Source organism: Rhinolophus sinicus, linkage group LG09, assembly GCF_036562045.2.
Source record: "Rhinolophus sinicus isolate RSC01 linkage group LG09, ASM3656204v1, whole genome shotgun sequence".
Classification (NCBI taxonomy): domain Eukaryota; kingdom Metazoa; phylum Chordata; class Mammalia; order Chiroptera; family Rhinolophidae; genus Rhinolophus; species Rhinolophus sinicus.
Window position 1 is genome coordinate 232966 of NC_133758.1, and position 24699 is coordinate 257664.

The following is a 24699-nucleotide window of genomic DNA, read 5'->3' on the forward strand; positions in this document are numbered from 1 at the left end:
GGAGGCAGGGTGCAGTCCGCAGGGTCCATGGGCAGAGGCATTTCAGGGGAGAGCTGTGAGGAGGTGACCAGAGAGAGTGTTACGGAATGAGGTCAGAGGTCAGGGCTGGGCCCCCAAAGGGTCATCAATGTCACACCTCTTCCTATCACTTGGCAGGGATGAGGGCTTCTGCAGAGCTGGATGCACAGGGAAGGCCTTCCTTCCACGGGGACAGCCCACCTTGGATGTGGCAGGAGCAGGGACTGCCCCTCCTCCCCCATACTGTTCCTCCAAGGACTGCCCCTCGCAGGCTTAAGAGCAGGGAAGTCAGGCTAGGCCTGGGGACAGTATGGCCTCGTACTCGCTACAGGCTTGGAATTGCTGGGACTTCTTCAACTTATTTTTATCTCGCCATAAAGTCCAAACTTCAACGGGAATAAAGGAAGAACAGGCTGGCGGTGCCTTCAAGGAATTACTTTTACTCAAAGCACAGGGTGGCTGTTGTCCCTACCTCCGAGTCAGGCGTGCCAGCCTGGGCGGAGTCCTGGGGCAGCGCTGGTCAAGCAACATGCACGTGGACGGGAGCGCGAGGCCCCTTCCAGCAGCGGGAGCTGCTGCCCCGAGGGCGGTCCCTGTCCCTCTGCAAGCGGTGGGAGGTAACGACTGTGGTTCCATTTCTACAGCTCATGAGGGGCAGCCTCCTGTGCCAGGGACGGCCACGGCGACCTCTGGGGGCAGGGTCTCCGGGCCAGTCATGCTGGCCCTGCGCGCACCCACTCGCGGTCCGTGGAATCCCCGGCCGTTCCAGTGCCGTCGGGACCCTGCGAGCTGTCCTCGGTGGCGCTGGCGGAGCGCGTGCTGTCCTCGCGCAGGGCCGGCGCGGGGCTGGCGACGCGCTGCTGCTGCTCCTTGAGCTCCGAATAGGAGCGTGAAAAGGTGTGGAAGATGGAGGTGACCGGGAAGGCCATGAGCAGGATGCCGCTGAGGATGCTGCTCAGCGCCACCACCTGGCCCGGCAGGCTGCGCGGCACCATGTCGCCGTAGCCCACGGTGGTCATGGAGATGACGGCCCACCAGTAGCTGGCCGGCACGCTGGAGAAGTCGCGGCGCGCGCCCAGCTCGCGCTCGGCCAGGTGCACGAGCGGCGCGAAGAGGGCCATGGCCACGCAGAGGAAGAGCAGCAGCAGCCCGAACTCGCGCGCGCAGCGGCGCACCGTCAGGCCCAGCGAGCGCAGCCCGAGCGAGTGGCGCGCCAGGCGCATCACGTAGAGCACGCGCAGCGCGCGCAGCAGGCGCAGCACCAGCCCCGCGCGCTCCAGCAGCTTGTTGCCACCAGCGCCCGCGCCCGCGCCCGCGCCCGCCCGCGCCGCGCCGCCCGCCGCCAGGCCCACGAGCAGCGACACGTAGAAGGGCAGGATCGCCAGGATGTCGATGACGTTGAGCGGCGTCCGCAGGAAGGCGCACTTGCTTTCGGCCTGCAGCGAGCGCAGCAGGAATTCGAAGGAGAACCAGGCCACGCACACCGTCTCCAGCACGAAGAGGTTGCGGCACTTGCGGGAGCACTCGCCCTGGAGAGGAGAGGGACACGCGTTGGGGGCAGGGAGGCCTGCGCCCTTGGTTCCCCAGGATGGGCGGATGTCACAGCCAGACTGCCCTGATTCCGACCCCAACGCAGGCAAGTGTGCCACTGCAGGAGGGCCAGGGGTGCCCACTGAAATGCCCAATTCCTGTCAAAAAAGGGCTCCATTGGAGACTGGCTTGAGGAATGAGCTCAGCCGATCTGCTCCCCAGCAAAACTGGTGAAAATCGTTAAGAAAACAGCCATTCAGAGCCCCTGGAAACAGTCCTGAGGGCAAGCAGCAAATGCAACATCAAGAGACTCTAAGAAAATTCCTGAAGGCCAGAGTCCACTCTTTGAACCAAGACCCCCCCCCCCCCAGCCCCAGCCCCTGCTCAGGGAGGAGACTCCGCTCCAGAGGCTGCAACTCCCTCCCAGGTGGGGCTTTCTCCCGGGAGGAGGGGGCTTCAATGTCTCTCCTCCGGCCCCCAGCTGAGTCCCAGGCGAGGGGGGTTGAGAAGAGGGCCACCTCCCGCCCCAGTGCCCGGAGAATACTGGGACCCCGGCGCCTTGCCCTGGCTCAGGAGGGGTTTTCATGTCAGGAGCGGCCAGCAGGGGGACCTCAGCCTGTGCCTCCCCCTACCAAGGAGCACGAGCTCTGAGAATGGGGGTCACCAGAGAAAGCAGCTTGCCACTGTCCCCACCCAGGTCCAGAGCTCCCCATTTCTTCCCAAAGGATCTGACTTTGTTTGCAACAGAGTGTGGAGAAGTTCAGGCCTAAAAGTGCCCTCAAGAGCAGTGGAGCTTGTGCTGAAGGAAAGTGGGTCCAGTGACAATGGGCCTGGGCTGCAGGGGAGAGCTGGGGTACAGGATGCAGAGGGGAGCCCGGCTGGGTCAGAACAAGTGCCAGACTCGGCTTCAGAAGCCCCACTTTGATCAGATCTTTTTGTAGAGGAACTGGCAGTTGCTCGGGGCTGGTGGGGGCGAGGGCACTGACTGTTACAAACACAGCTCTCTTTGGGGTGATGGGAATGTGAACGAGCCTCCGGTGAAAGCTGCACAACCCTGTGAATACACGAAAGCCATTGTACACGCGAATGGGTGGAGGGTATGCAAGCAAATCATCTCAGTAAAGCTATGTTTTCAGAAAGACTTCATTTCTGAGCAAACCCCAGAGTGTGGGGCAGGCTGGTGTGGGGACAGCAAGCCTGCAGAGACGCTGCCGGGAGTCCCGTTGTTGGCAGCTCAGACCATGGAACATGCAGACCCCTCAGTGCTGCCCAGCTGCGGGTAGCTCGGCCTGGCCATGTCTCCCCCTGGACTGTGAAGCCCAGGCAAACCCCCTCCCAGGTTACATCAGGGTTGAGGACCTGCTAATGTCAGGACACGCAGGTTCTGTTGATGGTCACCGCACAGCGCAGTGTCCGAGCTGTTTGCCAGAGCAGCAGTTTCTGTCCACAGTCGGAAGGCCTCTCCTGGCCATCGAGAGCACACGCAACCTCGACTGTTGCCACTCCAGATGCTCTCACTTCCACTTTATTCCACAGTAACTGGGGTGCTTGTCACACCTGCTGCCTCCCTTGAGGTGCCCGGCCGCAGGTGAGAGGGGTAGAGAGCGAAGGCCACACACCCACTGGAGACCCTACAGAGGGGGTGGGAAGTGGGGCCCATCGGCCCCTCTGGCTTGGGGCTCCAACAGTGACAGAGGCTGGGGGCTTTGAGTCAGTATGGCTTCTCTGTCCCAGAGCACGGAGCAGCCCCTTCAGTGAGCCTCCGTGACAGTGTGACCGCACCAGTTAGCTCTGACAGCTCCTCACTGCCTCCAAGCACCAGGCATCGAAACACCTCTGTGGGCCGAGGCTCGGGGCACTGCAACCTGGCAGTGAAGGATGGGGAATGTGTGCGCTGTTATTGCTGGGTCACCTCTCCTGGGAGCCCTGGGGAAACAAGGCTCACACTGGGTGTGTCATTTTGGTTTAGAATGTATGTTTTAGGATCAGAGAATTCAGTAGAACTTGCTGTGGATGTTTAGGGTTCGGGTACTTCTAACTTTTGTCCTTGCAGACAAGATGGAAGAAACTATTGAGCAAGTCACCCTAAGCTAAGGCCTGGGTCTGGGAGTCTTTCCTTCCTGGGAGGCCACGGCCGCTCCTAAATGGCCCGCCATAGACCCAGGACTGGCGCTGAGGTGCAGGCCTTGGACAGACCAGGTGGGTCCTGAGTGCATGCCCTCTAGGTCCCGCAGCTGGAGGCCACGGCACGGAGGTCCCATGCAGCTGGGGTACACGGGGTGGGGACAGGTGGGTGGTCTTGCTCCCCTCTCTGACTGGGTGTGCCCCGAGGTGCCCACAATGAAGAAGCACATTAATTTCATTGAGGACGCTTTGTTCTTAGGTTCTGAAAAGCTGTTGGCGACACATGGCAAGTGTTTTGCTCCAAGATAATTTAGGATTGAGTGTGTGCCACAAGATTTCCGGGCGTGCTTTCCAGCTGTAGGTGGGCACATGTGCCCGACAACAGGCCTTTGCTCCTTAGATGTTTCATATTATCCCCAAGCCACTGTGCTTTCCTGCAGATTGCAATGGCCAACTCTGGTGTCACAGCACCAAGGCACCCTGGCGTTTGAAACCCCTCAAGCAGGAGGTGGACTTCCTTAAGGAGAAAGAAATATCTCACATCTGCTTAGTTTGAGACCGTGAGCACAGCACAGGAAGTGCGGGGACAGTGGCGTCCCCAGGAATAGCACTTGCAGTGAGTGGCCCCGGGCTGGAGGCCTGAATGTGGATGAACCTGGAGGACATTATGCCGAGTGCACAAATTATACAGAGCACAAATATGGTGGCATCCAGTTATGTGAGGTATTTGCAGCGGTGAACATCCTAGAGGCAGGAAGTAGACGATGGCTTCTGGGGCTGGGGCAGGACACTGGGGAGACCGAGTCGCAGTTTTACAAGATGAAAAGTGTGCATGGATGAGGCGGTGGCTGCACAGGCTGTGGGTGTATTTACACCACTGAACAGCACGCTCAAAAATGGACAAGAAGGCAATTTTATGTATGTTTTACTTCACACGCACACAACACGGGTGAAACATAACTTTTGCCCCTGCGGTACTGCCAACACCCACCCTTCTCAGCACCCACGCCGTGCAGTGGCCCGGGTTCACCAACACCCCTCACAGGGCGGTGGGCGGCACGTGGCCATACTCACCAACCCTGCACGACAGCCCTGTAACCTGAACTGACTTGGAAAGACAGTCCCTCTGTGGTGTGAAGTGGTACTTCAGGAAATGGGGAAAGGGTGGGGGTAGACAGGACGCCAGAGAGGATTCTGCAGGGGCCTTGGCCTCTGGGATGCTGTCACTGGGTAAGTCCCTAACGCCTCCTGTCCCCTGGTCCTTATCTAAATGACCACCCTCCGGCATACTGCATGCAGTTATTGCCACTTAGAAAACCCAAACACGTCAAATATCTTTTTAGAAGCAGAATCCGACACTTGGATCTGGTTAAGACAACTGGAGACAGCTCAGGCATCAGACACCCCAAAAATGAATTCCCTGAAATTTACAAATTGAACCTGCAGTCAGGGTTGCCATTCTCTAGGGCACATCAGCTAATGGCCAGTGTTCCCGGAAGACATGGGATATTTCCCTTCAGCTCCTAACTGAACAATGAACTGATAACTGCGAGCTTGGCAGAACCTCCCAGATCAGAGGCTCTGGGGCTGAGCCACTCAGACTGGCCGCAGCCTGTGCCCAGCTCCTGGCAGGCGGGAGCCGGGCACCATCCTGGGGAGGGGCAGGCAGGGCCCCCCACATCAGGAAATACAGGCGACACTCAGGGCGACACTCAGCTGCATCCTTCAAACACTGCAGCATCCTCTTCTAACCCACCCACTCGGGCCCCACAAACGGCAGCCTTCTGTGACCATTTCCTGAACATTCCACGACACGCTCTGCACAAACGCTGATCCAACAATGACATTTCTGCCCACATTCCACGTACTGGCATTCTCACAGGACAGAACAGGGGCGAGAAGTCTACTGTTTGCTCAGAAAGGAGCCCCAGCTCCCGAACGCAGCCATCCCTGCCGGTGCCTGGCCCTCCGCCCTGGAAAGATGCGGAGGTGGCATCCCATGGGTGACAGGACTTGAGCAGACAGCCCTCTAGACCTTTATGATACTGAATGTTCCAGCCCCAAGGTGACCAAGCTTCAGGGCCTGACTGCTGCAGAAACTCAGTGCAGAAGGTCTGCTGACCAGCCACAGCCCCACTGAGTTCTTGAGCTTGGCCTCTGCTGTCCCTGCACAGCCGACGAAATAACAGCCTCCGGGGCTCGCCCAGGGCACGTTACCCAGGGCAAGGCAAGGTGGACCCCCGCGCCTGTGCTTTCAACCACCAACAACAGAGGGGTGTCCACCCTTCAGCGGGCGCTCCCTCCACCCAGGCCTAGGCCCTGCTGCGCCCATGCTCTGCCCAGGGCACCGGAGGCCAGGTCCCAGCCGCCCCCAGCCCGCACTCACCCGCTCCTCCTCAGCGCGGATGTCTGGCATGGTGCTCAGGCAGAGGCCGACGGCCGTGACGGCCACGAAGGCGACAGACACGCAGGCGAAGAGCTTTCCGGCGAGTCCCGAGTGTGGGTTGTCCACCACGTCGCGCAGGCGCCGCCGGCCGCGCGCCAGCCGCCCGTCCGGCCCCAGGGCGCAGCGCGGGCTGTCGGGCGCCGCTCGCTCCGCAGGCCCCGTGCGCGCCTCGGCCGCCTCCTCCTCCCGGCGGCGCAGGCGACGCAGGCAGCAGCGCTCCAGGCGCGCCTCGTCGATGCCCCAGTAGGCCAGCTCGTCGCGGAAGGCCAGCGCGCAGGGGCCGCGCAGCAGCCTCAGCTTGCCGGCGCGCAACAGCGCCACGATGGCGCGGAAGGCGCACGGGCTGCGGTCGAAGAAGAACTCGTCGCGGCTCACGTCGTAGTCATCGCACACGCGCAGCAGCTCATCGTGGCCTTGGCAGGCCCGCAGGCGCTCGAGGCGCGCAAGGGGACAGCGCGCCAGCGCGGCCCAGGCCAGGCGCACCCTGCAGCCGCCCACGTTGATGATGACGTGCCGGGCGCGGCCCCCAATGCCGCCTCTGGGGGGCGCCGTGGGCCCCCGGAGCAGGGCCATGGCCCCATGCACAGGGTCAGGGTCAGGAGGCTGGGCCTACAAAAGGGAATGGAGAGCGTGTTAGGCTGCGAAGCCAGGAGCTCAGCGACACCCGACCACCCACGTGTTTGAGCCCTGGGCCGGGGGACCCAGCGGAACCAAGGACTCCCTCCCGCCCACCCACTTGGTTCTTCTCTCCTGAATACCTGCCGTCTACAGGTGACCCAAATATCAGATCACAAGCTTTCCAGCATACCCCAGTTAACAGGGCTCCTCAATTTATCTCCTAGAGACTGGGAACAGGCCACAGGAAGCCTGGCCTGGAGAAGCTGCCTCAGGAGAGCTGGGCCAGGGCCAGACATCAGCTTGTTATCTGATTGTCTTCAAATAAAAGTCAGGAGGGAAGAGGGCTGTTATAAATCTGAAAGAGGCTTTATCACCCCAACTTGGGACTCTCTCAACAAAATACTAGCAAATAACCATATGGTCCTTTATCACAGGAATTTACCACAGGAATGCAAGGGTGGTTCACCATACAAGAATAGAGGTAATATACATATTTATAGAAGGAGGGAAGAAACACACACGATCATCTGATAGATGCAGAAAAAACATTTGACAAAACCTAACATCTTTCCATTGTAAAAAACTCTCAGTACCTACTGTGTTTCCCTGAAAATAAGACCTAGCCGGACAACCAGCTCTAATGCGTCCTTTAGAGCAAAAATATTAATATAAGACCTGGTCTTATTTTACTATAATATAAGACCGGTCAATATAATATAATATAATATAATATAATATAATATAATAATACCTGGTCTTATATAAATTTTTGCTCCAAAAAACGCATTAGAGCTGACTGTCCAACTAGGTCTTATTTTCGGGGAAACAGGGTAGGACTACAAGGGTATTTCCTCGACATGACAAAGGCCATATATGGAAAGCCCACAGCTAATCTCAGACCCAATGGCAAAACTGGATTCTTTCCCCCTCACTATGATCAAGAACAAGAGAAGGAACAAGGATGACTGTTGTCATAATTTCTATTTCTTGAAAAAGCAAAGTTGGAGAGCTATAACGCACTAAAAAGCTACAGTAATCAGAGGAGTATCGTAATGGGGTAAGAAGAGCCCTACAGACTGATGGAATAGAATTGAAAGTCCAGAAATAAATCCATACATCTGTGGTCAATTGAGTTTTGACAAGGGGGTCAAGACCATTCAATGGGGAAAGGGCAGTCTCTTCCACAAATGGTGCCGGGACACCTGGATGTCACATGCAGAGGAGTGAAGCTGGACCCTTACCTCATATCATGTACAAAAAGTAACTCAAAATGGACCAAAACCTAAAAAGAAGAGGTAAAACTCTAAAACACACTTAGAAGGACATGTAAGAGTAAATCTTCATGACCTTCGATTAAGCAGTTGTTTCTGAAGTATGACACCAAAAGCATAAGCAACAAAAGAAAAATTTATCAAAATTTTCCTGTACGTTAAAGGACACTATCAAGAAAATGAAATGACAACTTACAAAATAGGAAAAAAAGATTTGAAAACCCTATATCTGGTAAATATCTAGTATTCAGAATATATAAAGAACTCTTACAACTCAACAAGAAGACAAATCCAATTAAAAAATGGGCAAATACTTGAATAGACATTTCTCCAAATATACATGTAAATGACCAACAACAAGCACATGAAAAGATGCTCAACATAACTAGTCATCAAGGAAATGCAAATCAAAACTATGAGATACCACTTTGCATCCATTAGCCTGGTTATAATCAAACAAATGGGGGAAAAACGGTGCTGGAGTTGATGGGGGAGAAGTTGGAGCCCCTATAAACAGCTGGTGGGAATATAAAATGGAGCTGCTGCTGTGGAAATAGTTGGTGGGTTCTCAAATAGTTAAACGTAGTCACCATTTGACCTGCAATTCCACCCCTAGCTATAAAGTGAAGAGACATGACAAATATGTTCATACAAACACAGGTACATAAATGTTCACAGCAGCTTTATCCATACTAGTCAAAAGGTGGAGACACCCCAGCTGACCATCGACTGACAATGGGTAAACAAGTGGTGTGGGCACACACTGGGATAAAATTCAGGCATGAAAAGGGAGGAAATGCTGACACATTCTACAGTATGGATGAACCATGGAAACCATGTAGGTGAGAGGAGCCAGACAGAAAAGGTTACATATTGATGGATCCATTTACAGGGAATGTCTACAATGGGCACATTTGTAGGGACAGAGGTAGGTTAGTGTTTGCCAGGGGCTGGGGGCAGGGGTGACGGGGGTGCCTGCTAATGGGTCCAGGGTTTCTTTAGGGTGGTGAAATGCTCTGGAATTAGGTAGTGGTGATGGCTGCACAACACTGAATATAGTTAGAAACACTAAATTGTACACTTTAAAATGGTTTAAATGGTAAACACTATGTTATCTGAATTTTATGTCAATTTTAAAAAAATTAACTTCTGAACGAGTAGGTCTGGGGTGAAACACGGTACTATGCATGTAGTGAGCTTGTCTAGTGCATGAAGTCTGTTGTCAATGATTTTGTACTGTCACCACTGCCAAGTGAAGCTGCCACCTGCCACCAGGGTGACTCAGGAACCATGAAACAGGCATTGCATGGCTGTGTTCAGCATGTAGCCCAAAGTTGCCACCTGACCCAGGAGTGGGACTCACCTGGGGTTGGGGTGGTGGTGAGAAAGCCCAAACCAAATGCAATTAGCACAGACTTGCCATGGACAAGCAAGCACTACTTGCCAATAAAGAATCTGAGGATTTCTTCTGAATATGAGAAAAATTGCCTTAGGAGGTGTAGCAGCAATGAAGGGGGTGGGGTGTTCCGTCCCTTGTGACAAAGGTTGTGGGGAGCACGCAGGGTAAGGACAGTAGCCATGAATAGAGTGAAGCAGGGCCAAGGAACCAGCAGCCTCAAGGTCTGGGCTGGGGCGCCTGATCGGGCCAACACATCAGCTTTTATTACTTAGGTGAGGAAGTAAAGGAGATGAAGCTTGTCAATCTCAAGATCAGTGAATCCTATACATCATAATAGGAAACTGATTCAAGCCAATCACCCTTGCCTGCAGGCAGCTGGACAGTAAGTCTCAGGATATCTGTACTTCCCCAAGGGACAAAATTTTATGCATATGAATAGATGGAGAGCACACCATTGAATCTCTTCCCTTGCAGGTTGTGGGAAGGATTGCAGTCACAGAGGCAGAGGCTTTCCTTAGCAAGGTGAAGATGGGGGGCGCTGTGCTCACCTCTATGAACCCCGTGGGTTCTCCTGTTGGTCCCCACTCGACTGCGCCTGGCTTGAGTTGTTCCCCCTCTCCCCCCGTGGGGAATCTTACTCATCATTGACTAACCAGCCATCCTCTGGGGCCAAACAGGGAGACATAGGTGCAAGCACAAAGGTGAAGCAAAGTCCCTGAAAGGATCCGTCTCACAGACTCTCCTTTCTTTAGGGGCAGGTACAAGGAGACAGACGGGTAGGCTGCTGCGTGGCAACAGTGGGGAACTTTTCAGTGATCAACAGGACAGCATGTGCTTTGACCTCTGAAGCCAAGTTCATTGAGTGTTACTGTGGAGAAAGTGATCTGGACTGAATTTTGTGTGTCCTTATGCCCCAAGTCAGTTCAGCACTCAGTAAAAATTTTATCAGTATCTGCTGTGCCAGTCACTGGTGCTCAGGACGTGGCTTCTCAAAGCTTCCAGTTTGGGGGCACAGGTCACCCAGCACCTCCCACACTGCAAAGTCAGTTCTACAACAGGGACAGAAGAGGGTGCTCTGGAGGGGTCCCCAGGGGGCTCCTCAGGGACGGCTGGCGGCTGGCCGGGTGTAAGGTTGGGGGGCATTTGGAAGACGCAGTGCCAGAGGAGAGAGGTTTTGTTTTACTTCAAAGTGGTGGTTTAGGCCACAGAAAGAGGTTGCTGACATTCCCTGAGCGTCTTCCTCACATCGAGGACTCAGGTGGAGGCTCAAGGCTCTGAGAGCCCCGCTCATCAGACCCCCTGAATCACAAGACAGAACTTCCCTAATGAGGTGGTGAGAGGACATTGCAGAGATCTACGGCAGTGCTTTGCCAAGGAAGGCTGGAATGGCCTGCGTGTGGCGCTCTCGGGGACACCCACAGGGCAGGTCCAGAAGAGGCTCTCACAGAGGAGCCCCCGGGCAGAGGCTGAGGTGTGGCTCTGCTGGCCGGAAGGCGCCCACACCCCCTTTCAGGTGGCTGTTGAAATCAGAGCTGAGAGAAGCAGTGTCAAGTTTGGCCATAGGGACCGTGATAGCCTGACTTCTGTGACAAACATGCTGGAAAGCCTGCCTGGGCCACATATGGCTTTGACCCCTCCGTGTTTCCTGTCCCCTTTAACCATGTACCCAATAGTAGCGCAGGCTGGTTGATGCTTTTTGTAGCCAAATCAAATGTGTATTCCCCATTCTCTGTAGGCAGGAATCGTCATTAAAACAGTCCTCCAAAACTGGATAATTAGCTGAATATGGAACTTCTGCTGTACAGGGTTTTCTCTCCCAGAATATACATTTACAAAATACACATAAATTATATGTTAAAAAGTGTTTTTGTTCCCCCCCTTCTTCTGCCTCCCCCCCCACTCCGGTTCAAGCTGTTGCTTCTCAGTCTAGTTGTGTAGGACACAGCTCCGCAGCCCATGCTGGTGTTATGAGCTTTGTGCTCCCCTCCGGCTGAGGCAGTCAGTCACCGGTCGTCGGGCGGCTGCTCACAGTGGCTCATGGCAATTCTCACCAGCTGCTGGCCACTCACACGGGCCACCAGCCATTCATGGCAGCACACAGCAGCCCACAGCAGCTCACGCTGGCCATCGGCCGCTCATGGTGGCACACAGTAGCCCAGGGCAGCACAGAGCATCTCACACCACCCTCCAACTGCTCATGGCAGCCCAGCTCCAGGGAGAGCTGTTGTTCACAATCGTAGCTGTAGAGGGCGCAGCTCACCGGCCCATGTGGGAATCGAACCCCTCGCCTTCAGCGTTAGGAGCACGGCGGTCCAAACGCCTGAGCCACCGGGCTGGCCTGAAAAGTGTTTTTAAGTTAACTTCTTGTTCACCTGAGAGACTGCAGTTACTTCTGAAGCTCTTCCCATGCCCTCACGTGGAACATAACAGACATTGAAGTGTGGTTGATTTTAAGAAAAAGACTGACAGCTCAGTAGAAAAAATGAGCAAATTGCCAAATACAGTAAAGGAAGAAAAAGCATTTTAATGTGAAAAGATGCTTGTCTTCATTTATAATAGCAAGAGTAAACATCTCAAATGACCACAGGTATTATAACAGATGAGCGTTTGATGACACAACCAGTGGTCAAGGGTGCGGGGTCTGTCTGACTTGTCCATTTCTGACGGACAGTAAATTGCACAACCCTGTGGCAGGAGGTAGAGAGTCTGAACTAATCCTACAGGAAGCAGGAACCCTGAAGGGCTGCACCCTCAGTGAAAGGGTATGTAGGGGGAGAAACATCTACCTGCTGGCACAGGAAGGTTCTAAGATTTCTCTGTCTGCTGTGTTAAACACATGAGAGTGTGTTTAAAAGCCGACCTACACAGTGGGTTTGAGGTTGGAATTTTAACCTGTGAAACTCAAAGCTAAGAACTTCTCCCCATAAAAAGTAGTCTCACGTGGGCAACATCTATGAGGCATGTGTTAGAACCAAACACATACTCCGTCTGGGGCACTTGGCAAGGCCTGGGGATAGTTTTGATTGTCATGACTGGGTATGAATGGGTACAAACTGGGGTGCTGCTAAACCCCATAGTGCACGGGACAGCTCCCCAGAACAAAGGGATATGCTCTCAATTCAGGCCTCATAGAGTTCCCACAGCTGAAGCCCCAACTAAGATGAATTTACAAACCAAAATTCTAAAACACACAAGAACCCACGCAAGCAAATACCAGCAGACACACACATGACTAGTAGGGTTAGACTCCTAGGAAATTTAGATTTATCAAAAACAAAGACATGAAAGAATTACAAGCACAAGAGGAAAAAAGACATTATCAGAAAGACGAGGAGGTGAATCAGAAACAAACCTCCCAGAAATGAACCAACGCATCCCACAGCTGCGACTACCAGTGGGGACGGTGACGCGGTGACACTGGGCTCCGTGCAGGCACTCTCTCCCAGGCCCCCTCAAGGGGTCGACAGGAGCCACCATCTCCTGTCAGGACTGCTGCAACCATCCCTAGCAGCTCTCCCACTTCTCCCTGTCACTCGTTCCCAACACACAGCCAGGGTGGCCTCTAAAGCCTACCTGCCACCCCTCTGCTCAACTCTCCATTTCTGCTCTCACAGACTGAAACCCCAGCAGGGCTAATGCAGTCGGTCCCCTCCCCTCCCTGATCACTCTCCCACCCCTCCTCCCTGCTGCTCCTCCCTCAGCCTCGGTACAGCCTTCCTGTCCCCCTGATGCCCTCACCCCTGCAGTTCTCGTTCAGGTCTTACCTCTCATTGAGACTCACCTCTGTCACTCACCTCTGTCACTCACTTTATACTGAAATTCACACCTGTGCCCTCCCCACCCTTTTACTTGACTTTCTCTTTTTTTCCATAGCTCTTTTCTCCTCCTAAAGGACTAATTGACTTATTTGTCACGTGTGCTGTTTATTTGCTATCTGCTCCTGCCAGAATATAAGCTCCACGAGGCCATGCTGCTGGGTTTTGTCCTCTGATGTGTCCCAAACACCCCAACACAGTCCCTGGCATAGTGTGGTCGAGAAACATTTGCTAAAGGACGAAGGAGAAAATGAGTGAGCCTCAGATTCTGCCCTCACATCACCCATGGCCTGGAGCACTGTCCAGCCCACAGCCTGGCATGGTTTTGGGGTTGAGCTGGTCTGAACTGACACAGGTACCCAGGAACATGGCCCACGTCATTCCCCAGAAGAAACCACACACGTCCTAATGAGGCAGAGCCTGAGCCCACACCAGCGTGGGCCAGGTGGAGCGCCTGCTGGGGTCAGGTCCATGTTTAATATGGCTCTGCCACTGGGGACCATCGAGAAGCCACTGGCCTCCTTCTGTCTGGTCCCCACCTGTAAGATGTTGGTCCAGCTGTGACCTTCCATAGTCCACTCCTGGCTGGGGACCCCTGATAGGCGTGAAATGTGGATGACAGCGATCCCAGGAGGAATGCAACTCTCACCTCTGTGGGAAAACCTAAGCTCCTCCTTCCCTGAGAAAGGAGCCCATCCGGTCCCCCAGAGTGCCTGGCAATCAGGCCTCAGTGCTTTCTCCTCAGATGCTGTTGGGGGCGTGTTGGCCCAGGTTCTCTGAGACACATCCCCTTCCTCATTAATTACAGTCTAAATCTCTCATGTGTGACTCCACACACCCAGACAGCACGCAGGCTGCTGGACATTTGCTGGTATTACAGAAGTAGAGCAAAGATTAAGTTGAACGCAAAATGCTCCTGGGGACTGAAGCATTCATGCCAGCACATTCGTTATTAGATGTATCAACACTGTCCTCTTCCGGGCACCACCCTCCTGAAAAGGGAGGACGCTTACTTGAAGGAATGTCATTAGAGAGCGGTGGTACCACCCAGGCAACTTTAACCCCAATTCCAGCCCCAGGAGTCTTCCTGCCCAATCCTACTCCCTTCAAAAAAGTAAGACGGTCCTAGGAAAACAATGACTATTTTGTATAAATCTGGCTGAATACTTGTGAATTCATTAACTGGCTCTAGGACCCCTCAAGCAGTTTAAAATAAATGTGGCTTACATGAAATCATGGACATAATTCCATTTGTACTGAATTGTCTGCACTCAGATCACAATGTGCATGCCGGCCACCCCCGTCCCCGAAACCACAGTGTTGCATGAGGTTGTCCAGGACCTTGTGGCAAGTGCGGGTTTTCCTGTGTCTGGACGTGTGTGAACACCCGAGGGCTTCCTGGTAAATGTGATGAAGACAAGTTGCTGGGATACAGTATCACGTATGTTCTGAATTTCATCGCCCATATAGCTTCTGTAAGTGCTCACGGGGCCGCTCACGCGCACTAAGTGCCTGGCTCGAGTGGGTCTGTGGATGTGCATGGGCACTGCCAGGACGTCAGACAAACTGCTCTGGGGGGCCTTCCAGACCAGGGGTCTGCTGCGCCCCCTCCCTGCCACAGGGGACACTGTTTGTCACGCCTGGGGGCTACTGGCATCAAGTGGGTGGAGGACAGTGTGCTGTTTAGCACCCACAGAGCACAGGATGCCCATCTCAGAGTCACCCAGCCCAAATGTCAGTGTGCTGAGGGTGGACCTGCTCAAACGCATCTGTCGCACTGACTAAACACTCATTAAAGAAGCCATGCAGGGAAAGGAGTGACAAAAAGCTAGATTTCAATTTAGAGGCTGGTAGGCATCACACGGCTGTTGGGGGGCCAGTTGCCCCCAGATGCATGCGAGGCTAGCAGGCTGCCATCAAAAGGAGGGTGTCACCGTGAGGAGGAAGCTCAAAGAGTGGTCTGACCTCAGCTTAAAAGGCAGCTGCTGGGTGCCGGCTGGATTGCTCAGGCGGTTGGAGCTCCGTGCTCCTAACTCTGAAGGCTGCGGGTTCAATTCCCACATGGGCCAGTGGGCTCTCAACCACAAGGTTGCCAGTTCGAATCCTTGAGTCCCACAAGGGATGGTGGGCAGCGCCCCCCGCAACTAAGATTGAACACGGCACCTTGAGCTGAGCTGCCGTTGAGCTCCCGGATGGCTCAGTTGGTTGGAGCGCGTCCTCTCAACCACAAGGTTGCCGGCTCGACTCCCGCAAGGGATGGAGGGCTGTGCCCCCTGCAACTAACAACGGCAACAGGCCCTGGAGCTGAGCTGTGCCCTCCACAACTACAACTGAAAGAACAACTTAACTTGGAAAAAAAAATCCTGGAAGTACACACTGTTCCCCAATAAAGTCCTGTTCCTTTTCCCCAATAAAATCTTAAAAAAAAAAAAAAGCCAGCTGCTCTAGGATGCCAAATGTTTCCAATGATAGATGTGGTGACATAATTCATCCAGCAGTTACAGGCTTTGACAAGTGGTTCCCTGCCTCCATTTTGGTTTATGTGTTTTCGTAACTCTGGTTACACTAGTTTACCTATTCCCTCTCTCCTCTCACCATCAGCCACCCTGGGGCCAAAAGTGTTGGTCTGTGGTAAGATGGAACCATGCCTCAGCTTCACAAAGATGACTCGACACGCCAGCCTGCTCTTGGTCTGGTCACTTTGCTTTGCAGTCAAACACTTACCCTCTGACATAACACAGGTTCTCAAGAACAAACACATGAAACAGGCTATGTGGCAATAGAGAAAACGTGGTCTCAATAAGACATGCTTCTCTTCAACCAACCCACTAGCACTGACTGTGGCTGAGAGGTTAAAATAAAGATGCACCCACGTCCTGACAATAGGGAGGCTGCTGCACTTGTTTGCAAGTCTTACTGTCCTCTCAAGCCAAACTTCATAGGAATTACAATAAAAATCACCTAGAGGGTGAAAAACAAAGAGCCCAAGGTAAATAACTCATTTTAAAAAAAACATGATTCTTTAGGAGGTTTTCACAGTCTTAAAATAAAGGTAAGAACTATTAGGATCATTTCTATAATTTCTTTTGGACTGTTAAACTCATATGTGTTCAATCATTTTGTTTTGAAATAGATTTATTTTCTATATGTCAAAGTTATGCAAATTACAAAAGGCTTCTAAATTGTGTATATGAACAAAACTGAAAACTTGCTAATTAGATCTAATTTTAGCTGTGTTGGTGACAGAAATTGATGATTTTTTCAGTTATGATTTATGAGAACCACATAATCTCCAAATCTATGACACATGGAAATTTAATAACTAATAACTCTTACCCAAATAAGCAAGGTGTATAGAGCAGAGCTGCATATAAATTAAACTTTTAATTTTGAGACTGCATAGATCTCATGTGCCGCTTACCCAGTTTGCCCAACGGCAGTATCATGCAAACTGCAGCCCAGTCTCACAGCCAGGATGCCAACTGGCATGGTCCAGACGCACTACTGACTCGTCTAAAACAACTAATCTGGGCTTCACCTCTATACTTCTGTCATTCCAAGAATGGTATAGAAATAGACGCAAGCGGTTATGTAACCTTTTAGGACTGGATTTTTTTATTCGGTGTAATTCTCTGGAGATACATCCGGGTTGTTGCTACACCAACAGTTTGCTCCGAGGGCTCTCTCATGAGAGGCATGTGCCACAGTTTGCTGAACCATTCACAAGTTGAAGGATGGCTGGTTTGTTCCCAGGACATGGGTATTATGAACAGCACTGTTATAAACATTTCCATAAAGGATTTTCTTTCCTCTGGGATAAAAGCTCAGTGAGGCAAAAGTTTTACTTTTGATAAAGTCCAATTTATCATTTCTTCTTTTATTGACTGCTTTTGGTGTCAAGAATAATTTGCTTAGTACACCATCCCCAAGATTTTCTACGATTCGTTTTCTAAAATTTATAGTTTTGCATTTAAGTCCATGAATTCATGTTGAGTTAATTTTTGTGTAAAGTGTGGGACTTAGGTCAAGATTCACTTTTTTGGCCAAGGGATGTCTAATTGTTCCAGCACCATATGTTGAAAAGAGTAGCTTTCCTCCATTGAAGGTTTGTCAAATATCATTTGGGCATGTTCGTATGCATCTATTTCTGGGTTTTCTATTCTATTCCGTTGATCTATGTAAATATCTATCCACCAATACTACACAGTCTTTATAACTATAGCTATAGCGCTAGTCTCAAAATAGGGTAAAGTGATTCCACCCACATTTTTCTTCTTTTCAAAACAGTTTTACCTATTCCAGTGCTTTTCTTTTCCTTCCAAATAAATTTTAGATTATTTCATTTACGTTTACAAAAAATCTCAAGGTCTCCTCAGATTAATACTATTAGAGTCACCCTGGGTCTCCTCACATCTAATCCTGTCAGGGTCACCCTGGGTCTCCTCACCTACAATCCTGTCAGGGTCACCCTGGGTCTCCTCACCTACAATTCTGTCAGGGTCACCCTGGGTCTCCTCACCTACAATCCTGTCAGGGTCACCCTGGGTCTCCTCACCTACAATCCTGTCAGGGTCACCCTGGGTCTCCTCACCTACAATCCTGTCAGGGTCACCCTGGGTCTCCTCACCTACAATCCTGTCAGGGTCACCCTGGGTCTCCTCACCTATAATCCTGTCAGGGTCACCCTGGGTCTCCTCACCTACAATCCTGTCAGGGTCACCCTGGGTCTCCTCACCTATAATCCTGTCAGGGTCACCCTACGTCTCCTCACCTACAATCCTGTCAGGGTGACCCTACATCTCCTCACATGTAATCCTGTCAAGGTCACCCTGGGTCTCCTCACCTATAATCCTGTCAGGGTCACCCTGGGTCTCCTCACCTATAATCCTGTCAGGGTCACCCTGGGTCTCCTCACCTATAATCCTGTCAGGGTCACCCTGGGTCTCCTCACCTATATCCTGTCAGGGTCACCCTACGTCTCCTCACCTACAATCCTGTCAGGGTCACCCTACGTCTCCTCACCTACAATCCTGTCACGGTCACCCTGGGTCTCCTCACCTATAATCCTGTCAGGGTCACCCTACGTCTCCTCACCTACAATCCTGTCAGGGTCACCCTACGTCTCCTCACCTATAATCCTGTCAGGGTCACCCTGGGTCTCCTCACCTATAATCCTGTCAGGGTCACCCTGGGTCTCCTCACCTATATCCTGTCAGGGTCACCCTACGTCTCCTCACCTACAATCCTGTCAGGGTCACCCTACGTCTCCTCACCTACAATCCTGTCAGGGTCACCCTGGGTCTCCTCACCTACAATTCTGTCAGGGTCACCCTGGGTCTCCTCACCTACAATCCTGTCAGGGTCACCCTGGGTCTCCTCACCTACAATCCTGTCAGGGTCACCCTACGTCTCCTCACCTACAATCCTGTCAGGGTCACCCTACGTCTCCTCACCTACAATCCTGTCACGGTCACCCTGGGTCTCCTTACCTACAATCCTGTCAGGGTCACCCTACGTCTCCTCACCTACAATCCTGTCAGGGTCACCCTGGGTCTCCTCACCTATAATCCTGTCAGGGTCACCCTACGTCTCCTCACCTATAATCCTGTCAGGGTCACCCTGGGTCTCCTCACCTATAATCCTGTCAGGGTCACCCTGGGTCTCCTCACCTATATCCTGTCAGGGTCACCCTACGTCTCCTCACCTACAATCCTGTCAGGGTCACCCTTCGTCTCCTCACCTACAATCCTGTCATGGTCACCCTGGGTCTCCTCACCTATAATCCTGTCAGGGTCACCCTGGGTCTCCTCACCTACAATCCTGTCAGGGTCACCCTACGTCTCCTCACCTACAATCCTGTCAGGGTCACCCTACGTCTCCTCACCTACAATCCTGTCAGGGTCACCCTGGGTCTCCTCACCTACAATCCTGTCAGGGTCACCCTGGGTCTCCTCACCTACAATCCTGTCAGGGTCACCCTATGTCTCCTCACCTATATCCTGTCAGGGTCACCCTACGTCTCCTCACCTACAATCCTGTCAGGGTCACCCTGGGTCTCCTTACCTACAATCCTGTCAGGGTCACCCTACGTCTCCTCACCTACAATCCTGTCAGGGTCACCCTGGGTCTCCTTACCTACAATCCTGTCAGGGTCACCCTACGTCTCCTCACCTACAATCCTGTCAGGGTCACCCTAGGTCTCCTCACATCTAATCCTGTCAGGGTCACCCTGGGTCTCCTCACCTATAATCCTGTCAGGGTCACCCTGGGTCTCCTCACCCACAATCGGGTTAAGGCTGTACAATCTCAACATGCACATCCTCAGGTATTAAGTACATCACTGTGCCTGTGTGCCTAAGATATTTATGGAGAATATTACATTCTAGTGCAATTGTAGCTGCCAGATCCATTTCAGTGTATAGGTAAGAGAATTATAATTAGTGCATTTGTTTGCACATGTACTGTTAAACCCATTTTTTCTCTGAAGTAGCTATTTACATGAGTATTTTTGCTTCTGGACCCCAGAGACGAGAGATTCCATCCACCCACCACAGTGAAGTACTCCCAGCTGTGGCCATGGCCTGTGGGTGTCGGCGTCACCCATAGGCCTACTGGTGGTGCTGGGCCTGCAGTTTTAGGAGACGTGATTCCCAACGGAGAGTTAATACTCCTGGGAGTTCTGTCTTTCCTTCCAGCAATTCCAAATCCATCCTGAATGTCTCTTATCTCTGATCTATGGTCTTGGGGACAGTGGATGGGTCCTCAGGGTGTCAAGGAACCCCAGGGAAGGGGCCCCCATCAATTTCTAACAGGGTGATGGTTGCACATACAACAAACATAACAACAGCTCTTATGGCCTCAATAGTCTTATGACTGAGAAGTGTGAGAGCTGCTGTCCTAAACTACTGAGTCCCCACCCCTGCTCTGCTATGGGGCCTGAGGCCTCATTGGGCCCAGACTCCTTCCCTGCCAAGAAGCCTGGCTCTGGCCCAGCCTAGCCCTGAACACCACTCAAGCAGACGCATTTACACAGAGCCGCTGGAATTGCAGGGGGGCATCGAGACTTGGTTTGAAATTCTTGTGGATTCCAGGAGTTATCCCTCCTGTCCTCTGGCCACCATGCAGCGGTTGGAGGGAGGGTGCCCCTGTGTGACCCAGTATGCCGGCACCTGAGAGGTGGCTGGGCTGCACTAAGAGGAGGGGGAGGTCTGGAGCAGCCGCTAGACTCTTCCACGCCCCGGCTCCTTGTCCCCCAGGATTCTCTGAGCCTCAAGTGAGCGTCCCCAGAATGGTCCCCAGAAGGGGGCCTGAGACATCCATTGTGTCCCCATAGAAGTCCAGCAGGTGCCCTCTGAGCCCAGAAAGAGCAGGCTGGCTTCCTTGCAGACACCAAATAGCACATCTCAGTTACCTGACCAGAAATGTTCAGAAAAGCAAATATTCCAGATACTGAATTCTCACTTTTCAATCATGACAACCCTTAATTGGTCTTTTCTTTTCAAGTCAATGCTATTAAACAAGTACCCACATGGGACAGAATGGGCTGCACATAATGTAACTTTCCGTGGAGAACTGCATGACACTTGTCACATTTATCACGCTGCTGTCAGCAGCACAATGTGGGCCAAACAGCAGAATGCCACCGTGGGCTGGATTTCCCTGAGAAGCCCAAGGGCAGCCTGGTTTGTATGGAACTTCCTCCCCAAGGGAGCCAGGCACCTCCAGGAGGCCTGGTGCTGCCGCCTTTCTGCAGAAGTAAGAAGTCAGTCTTCAGTCCAAGGAGCAGCAGCTGCCAGCTTGTGAGGCCCTCATGCTGCAGATACTGTCTCCCGGTCTGACTATGGACACAACCCCTGATGCTTTACTCAAGATCTACAGCTTCTCATGCAGGGCCTGTGCCTTTTTCTGCAGACATCTTCTTCAAGTCTGGGGTATCATGCCCGTAACGTGGTGCTTGACAGAAAAAGCAGGTTACAGAACAGCATAGTGTGACAGTATGTGTGTACACATCATTTGCCTCGGTGGGCAGATGCATAAAGAAATTTCTGGAAGGGAACTGATCAACAGGTTGACAGTACACGGGTTTGGGCAGTGGAACTTTAGGTAATATCTGTTTTCTTCATTATGTTTTTCTCTTAGTCTTTTTTAAAAACAAAAAATATAAGTAATTTTAGTAACTAGAAAAAGGAATAAAACTATTCTCATTTTAGAGGGAGAAATCACATCATATAGTTTTTTTATATGATGAGACTGAAGTCTCCTGAAATGACAGTATAATAAATCGACCTTTGTGTTAAATCCTTATTGGCACTTAATATCCTGAGAATTAAGCTCTGTAAGTCAAACTGATGTCAACCAGCGCTCAGGGAATTGGTTGGAGCCTCTCGGTCAGTAAGCCTGCTCCTATAATTCTCAAGCAACTCAAGCAATAAAATCTTTTCATGATGGACAGCTCTCTAACCAACAGCACAGATTGATAGAAGAGATATTTTTGTATCACACATCAATCTGCTAACCTTTGAGCATCTGGGAAACAATACTCTGAAACATGTTGCTTTGCAAACAATAGGTGTAAAATTCTAGGATAATGATATTTTCCAGAGACTCAGTTTTTTTTCATTTTCCTTTTTTTTTAACCACGTGATTATATTAAAGACACTTAACTTTTGGAACAGAGAATTAAAAAACAAATCATAAGATATAGTTTGAAGTCTTCCATGAAATTAATGTGAAAACCTTGGTGAAATGGAGAATTTCCCAGGAAGCACAGACTACCAAAACTGGAGTCCCTGCAGCTGCAACAAGAGCGAGGAAGATGGACACACGGAGCGGTTCCCAGGACAGTTATACGCAGAAGCTTCCAAAGATGACAGAGGATGCGACACTGGGGGCAAGACAGCAGGTATACAAACCTGCAGGTGTCTGCCACATTATGCAGGACAAGTTCAGGAAGGATAAGCCAGAGACAACAGAGATTGGTCCCCAACAGGGGGCGGTGGGAAAGGCGTGGAGGGGAGGACGGAGCAGCAGATGACCTCCTCTGAGTCCCTTTTGTGTGCCTGTGACCCTGAGCACCATTGTGTGCTCCACACTCCCCCACATGCTACAGAAAACCCAAACCCAAACGGAACGAAAAACAGTAGCACATGAACCTGGACTTATGGCAGATAAGAACCTCACTGAAGCCGTGGGAGAAAAGAACCAGCCTGAGCAGCTGTGGAAACAGTATCTGGTGACATGCTGAGAGGCCACAGACAACAAAAGCGGTGCACAAAAGGTGTGTCGTCAGTTCTCGCAGGCTGAGCATACTTTCTTCTAAAGTATGAGCATTTCTTTTTTTTTCTCCCCCTTCTTCCACCCCCTCCCCACCTCCGGTTCAAGCTGCAAGAGCTGCCAGCCACTCACGGCAGCACACGGCAGCCCACTGCAGTGGCTGCTCAGGGCAGCCCAGCTCCAGGGAGAGCCGTTGTTCCCATTGTTCACAATCTTAGCTGCAGAGGGCACAGCTCACTGGCCCATGTGGGAATTGAACTGGTGACCTCAGTGTTAGGAGCACGGCGCTCCAACCTCCTGAGCCACCAGGCCGACCCTAAAGTGTTAGCATTTGGAGAGGCAAAGATAAGCTGGAGATCTGTCACAGGAGACAGGAGACGAAGGAGAAATACAAGTTCAGCATGGTGTATATGCTGAACAGAGCCCTGCATCACAAATGTCAGTGGGAATGGGTACACTAGAGGAAGGGCATTAACCTGGCTCGTGCACAGGACCAGCGTTAAGTCCCTGGTGGGGTCACCGGTGTCTGTCACGTAAGATTTTATTATGAGGGGAAGCTGTGTGAGGGATATGGGAAACTCAGTGCTAACTGTGCAGCTTTCCTCTAAGTCTAAAATAGTTCAAATAAAAAGTTTTTAAAAACCTAACTTTTTCTTCTTAAACCCTGGGGCACTGAAATGAAAAGCACCTTGACTCTGAATTTGACAAGTTTTAGTGAAGCCTTCATACCCTCTCCCCCTAATATTAGTGCTGGGATTTCCTTACAAGCAAAACCTAGCAGAATGTTCCGCCCACTTCTAGGATAACCTGTCAACATTCTAACAGGCTTTTTTGCAGAAATGGAAAAACACATCCTAAAATTCATATGGAACGCCAGGGACTCTGAACAGCCAAAACAACCTTGAAAAAGACGAGCAAAGTTGGAGGTCCCTCCCGATTTCCAAACACACTACAAAGCTATAGTAATCCAGAGTGTGGCCCTGGTATATGGCTCGATGCACCAATGAACAGAATGTAATAGAGAACCTCACATCAATGATCAGTTGATTTTTTTTTTTTTTTTTACTTTATTGGGGAACAGTGTGTACTTCCAGGACTTTTTTCCAAGTCAAGTTGTTGTCCTTTCAATCTTAGTTGTGGAGGGCGCAGCTCAGCTCCAGGTACAGTTGCCGTTGCTAGTTGCTGGGGCGCAGCCCACCATCCCTTGCGGGAGCGGAACTGGCAACCTTGTGGTTGAGAGGACGCGCTCCAACCAACTGAGCCAACCGGGAGCTCAGCGGCAGCTCAGTTCAAGGTGCTGTGTTCAACCTTAGTTGCAGGGGGCAACTTGAGGAGTTGAACCGGCAACCTTGTGGTTGAGAGCCCATTGGCCCATGTGGGAATCGAACCGGCAGCCTTCGGAGTTAGGAGCATGGAGCTCCAACCTCCTGAGCCACCGGGCCGGCCCAATGATTAGTTGATTTTTGACAAGGATGCACAGACCACTCAATGTGGAAAGGACAGTCTTGTCAACAAATGGTGTTGAGGAAGCTGAACAGCCACATGAAAAGGATGAACTTAAAACCCTACCTCACACCACAGATAAAAACTTAACTCAAAATGGATCAGTGACCTAAATTTAAGAGCTAAAACTATAAAACTCTTAGAAAACACAGGGTCAAATCTTCACAACCTTAGATTTGGCAATTCTTAAATATGACACCACAAGAATACATAACAAAAGAAAAAACAGATCAACTGGACTTCATTAAAGCCAGGCTTAGTGCACTGACAGACACTATCAACACAGTGAAAATTTAACCCACAGAATAAGAGAAAGGGAGAGCCAAGATGGCGGAGCAGCTACGAGCTATGCCTGCTTCATCCCCTGAACACATGAAAATTACAACCAGACTAGAACAATCAACATGGAGAACCATCTGAAATCTACCTGAACAGAAGTCCTATAATTAAAAATATAAAAAAGCCCTGGGGAGACTGGTATGCGGGACAGAGATGCGGTCTGACCAACCCCACATCTCCGTGTGGCGACTGAGAACTGGGAGGGATCTCTTGGCCATGGGTGTCCCCCCCTCGCCCCCCACCAGAGGAGGGACACACACCAGCCTCCCCAGCCCAGAGTACTGGTGTTGGGAAGAGGAGCCCCCACAACATCTGCCTGTGAAAAAAAGTGGGGATTCTGACAATCCGGGTGGGACAAAGTCC

At 51.5% G+C, this 24699-nt stretch overlaps 1 protein-coding gene across 1 annotated transcript in view; it reads right to left on the reverse strand.

Annotated features, from left to right (window-relative positions):
- Nucleotides 1-438: 438 nt before the first annotated feature.
- KCNG2 (potassium voltage-gated channel modifier subfamily G member 2) overlaps nucleotides 439-24699 on the reverse strand; it is a 36875-nt gene continuing 12614 nt past the window's right edge. Inside the window, 3 exon segments of the mRNA XM_074339792.1 lie at nucleotides 439-1547; nucleotides 6059-6661; nucleotides 6664-6727. Coding sequence (XP_074195893.1) covers nucleotides 732-1547; nucleotides 6059-6661; nucleotides 6664-6699 — 1455 coding nt within the window. The 5' untranslated portion in view covers nucleotides 6700-6727 and the 3' untranslated portion in view covers nucleotides 439-731.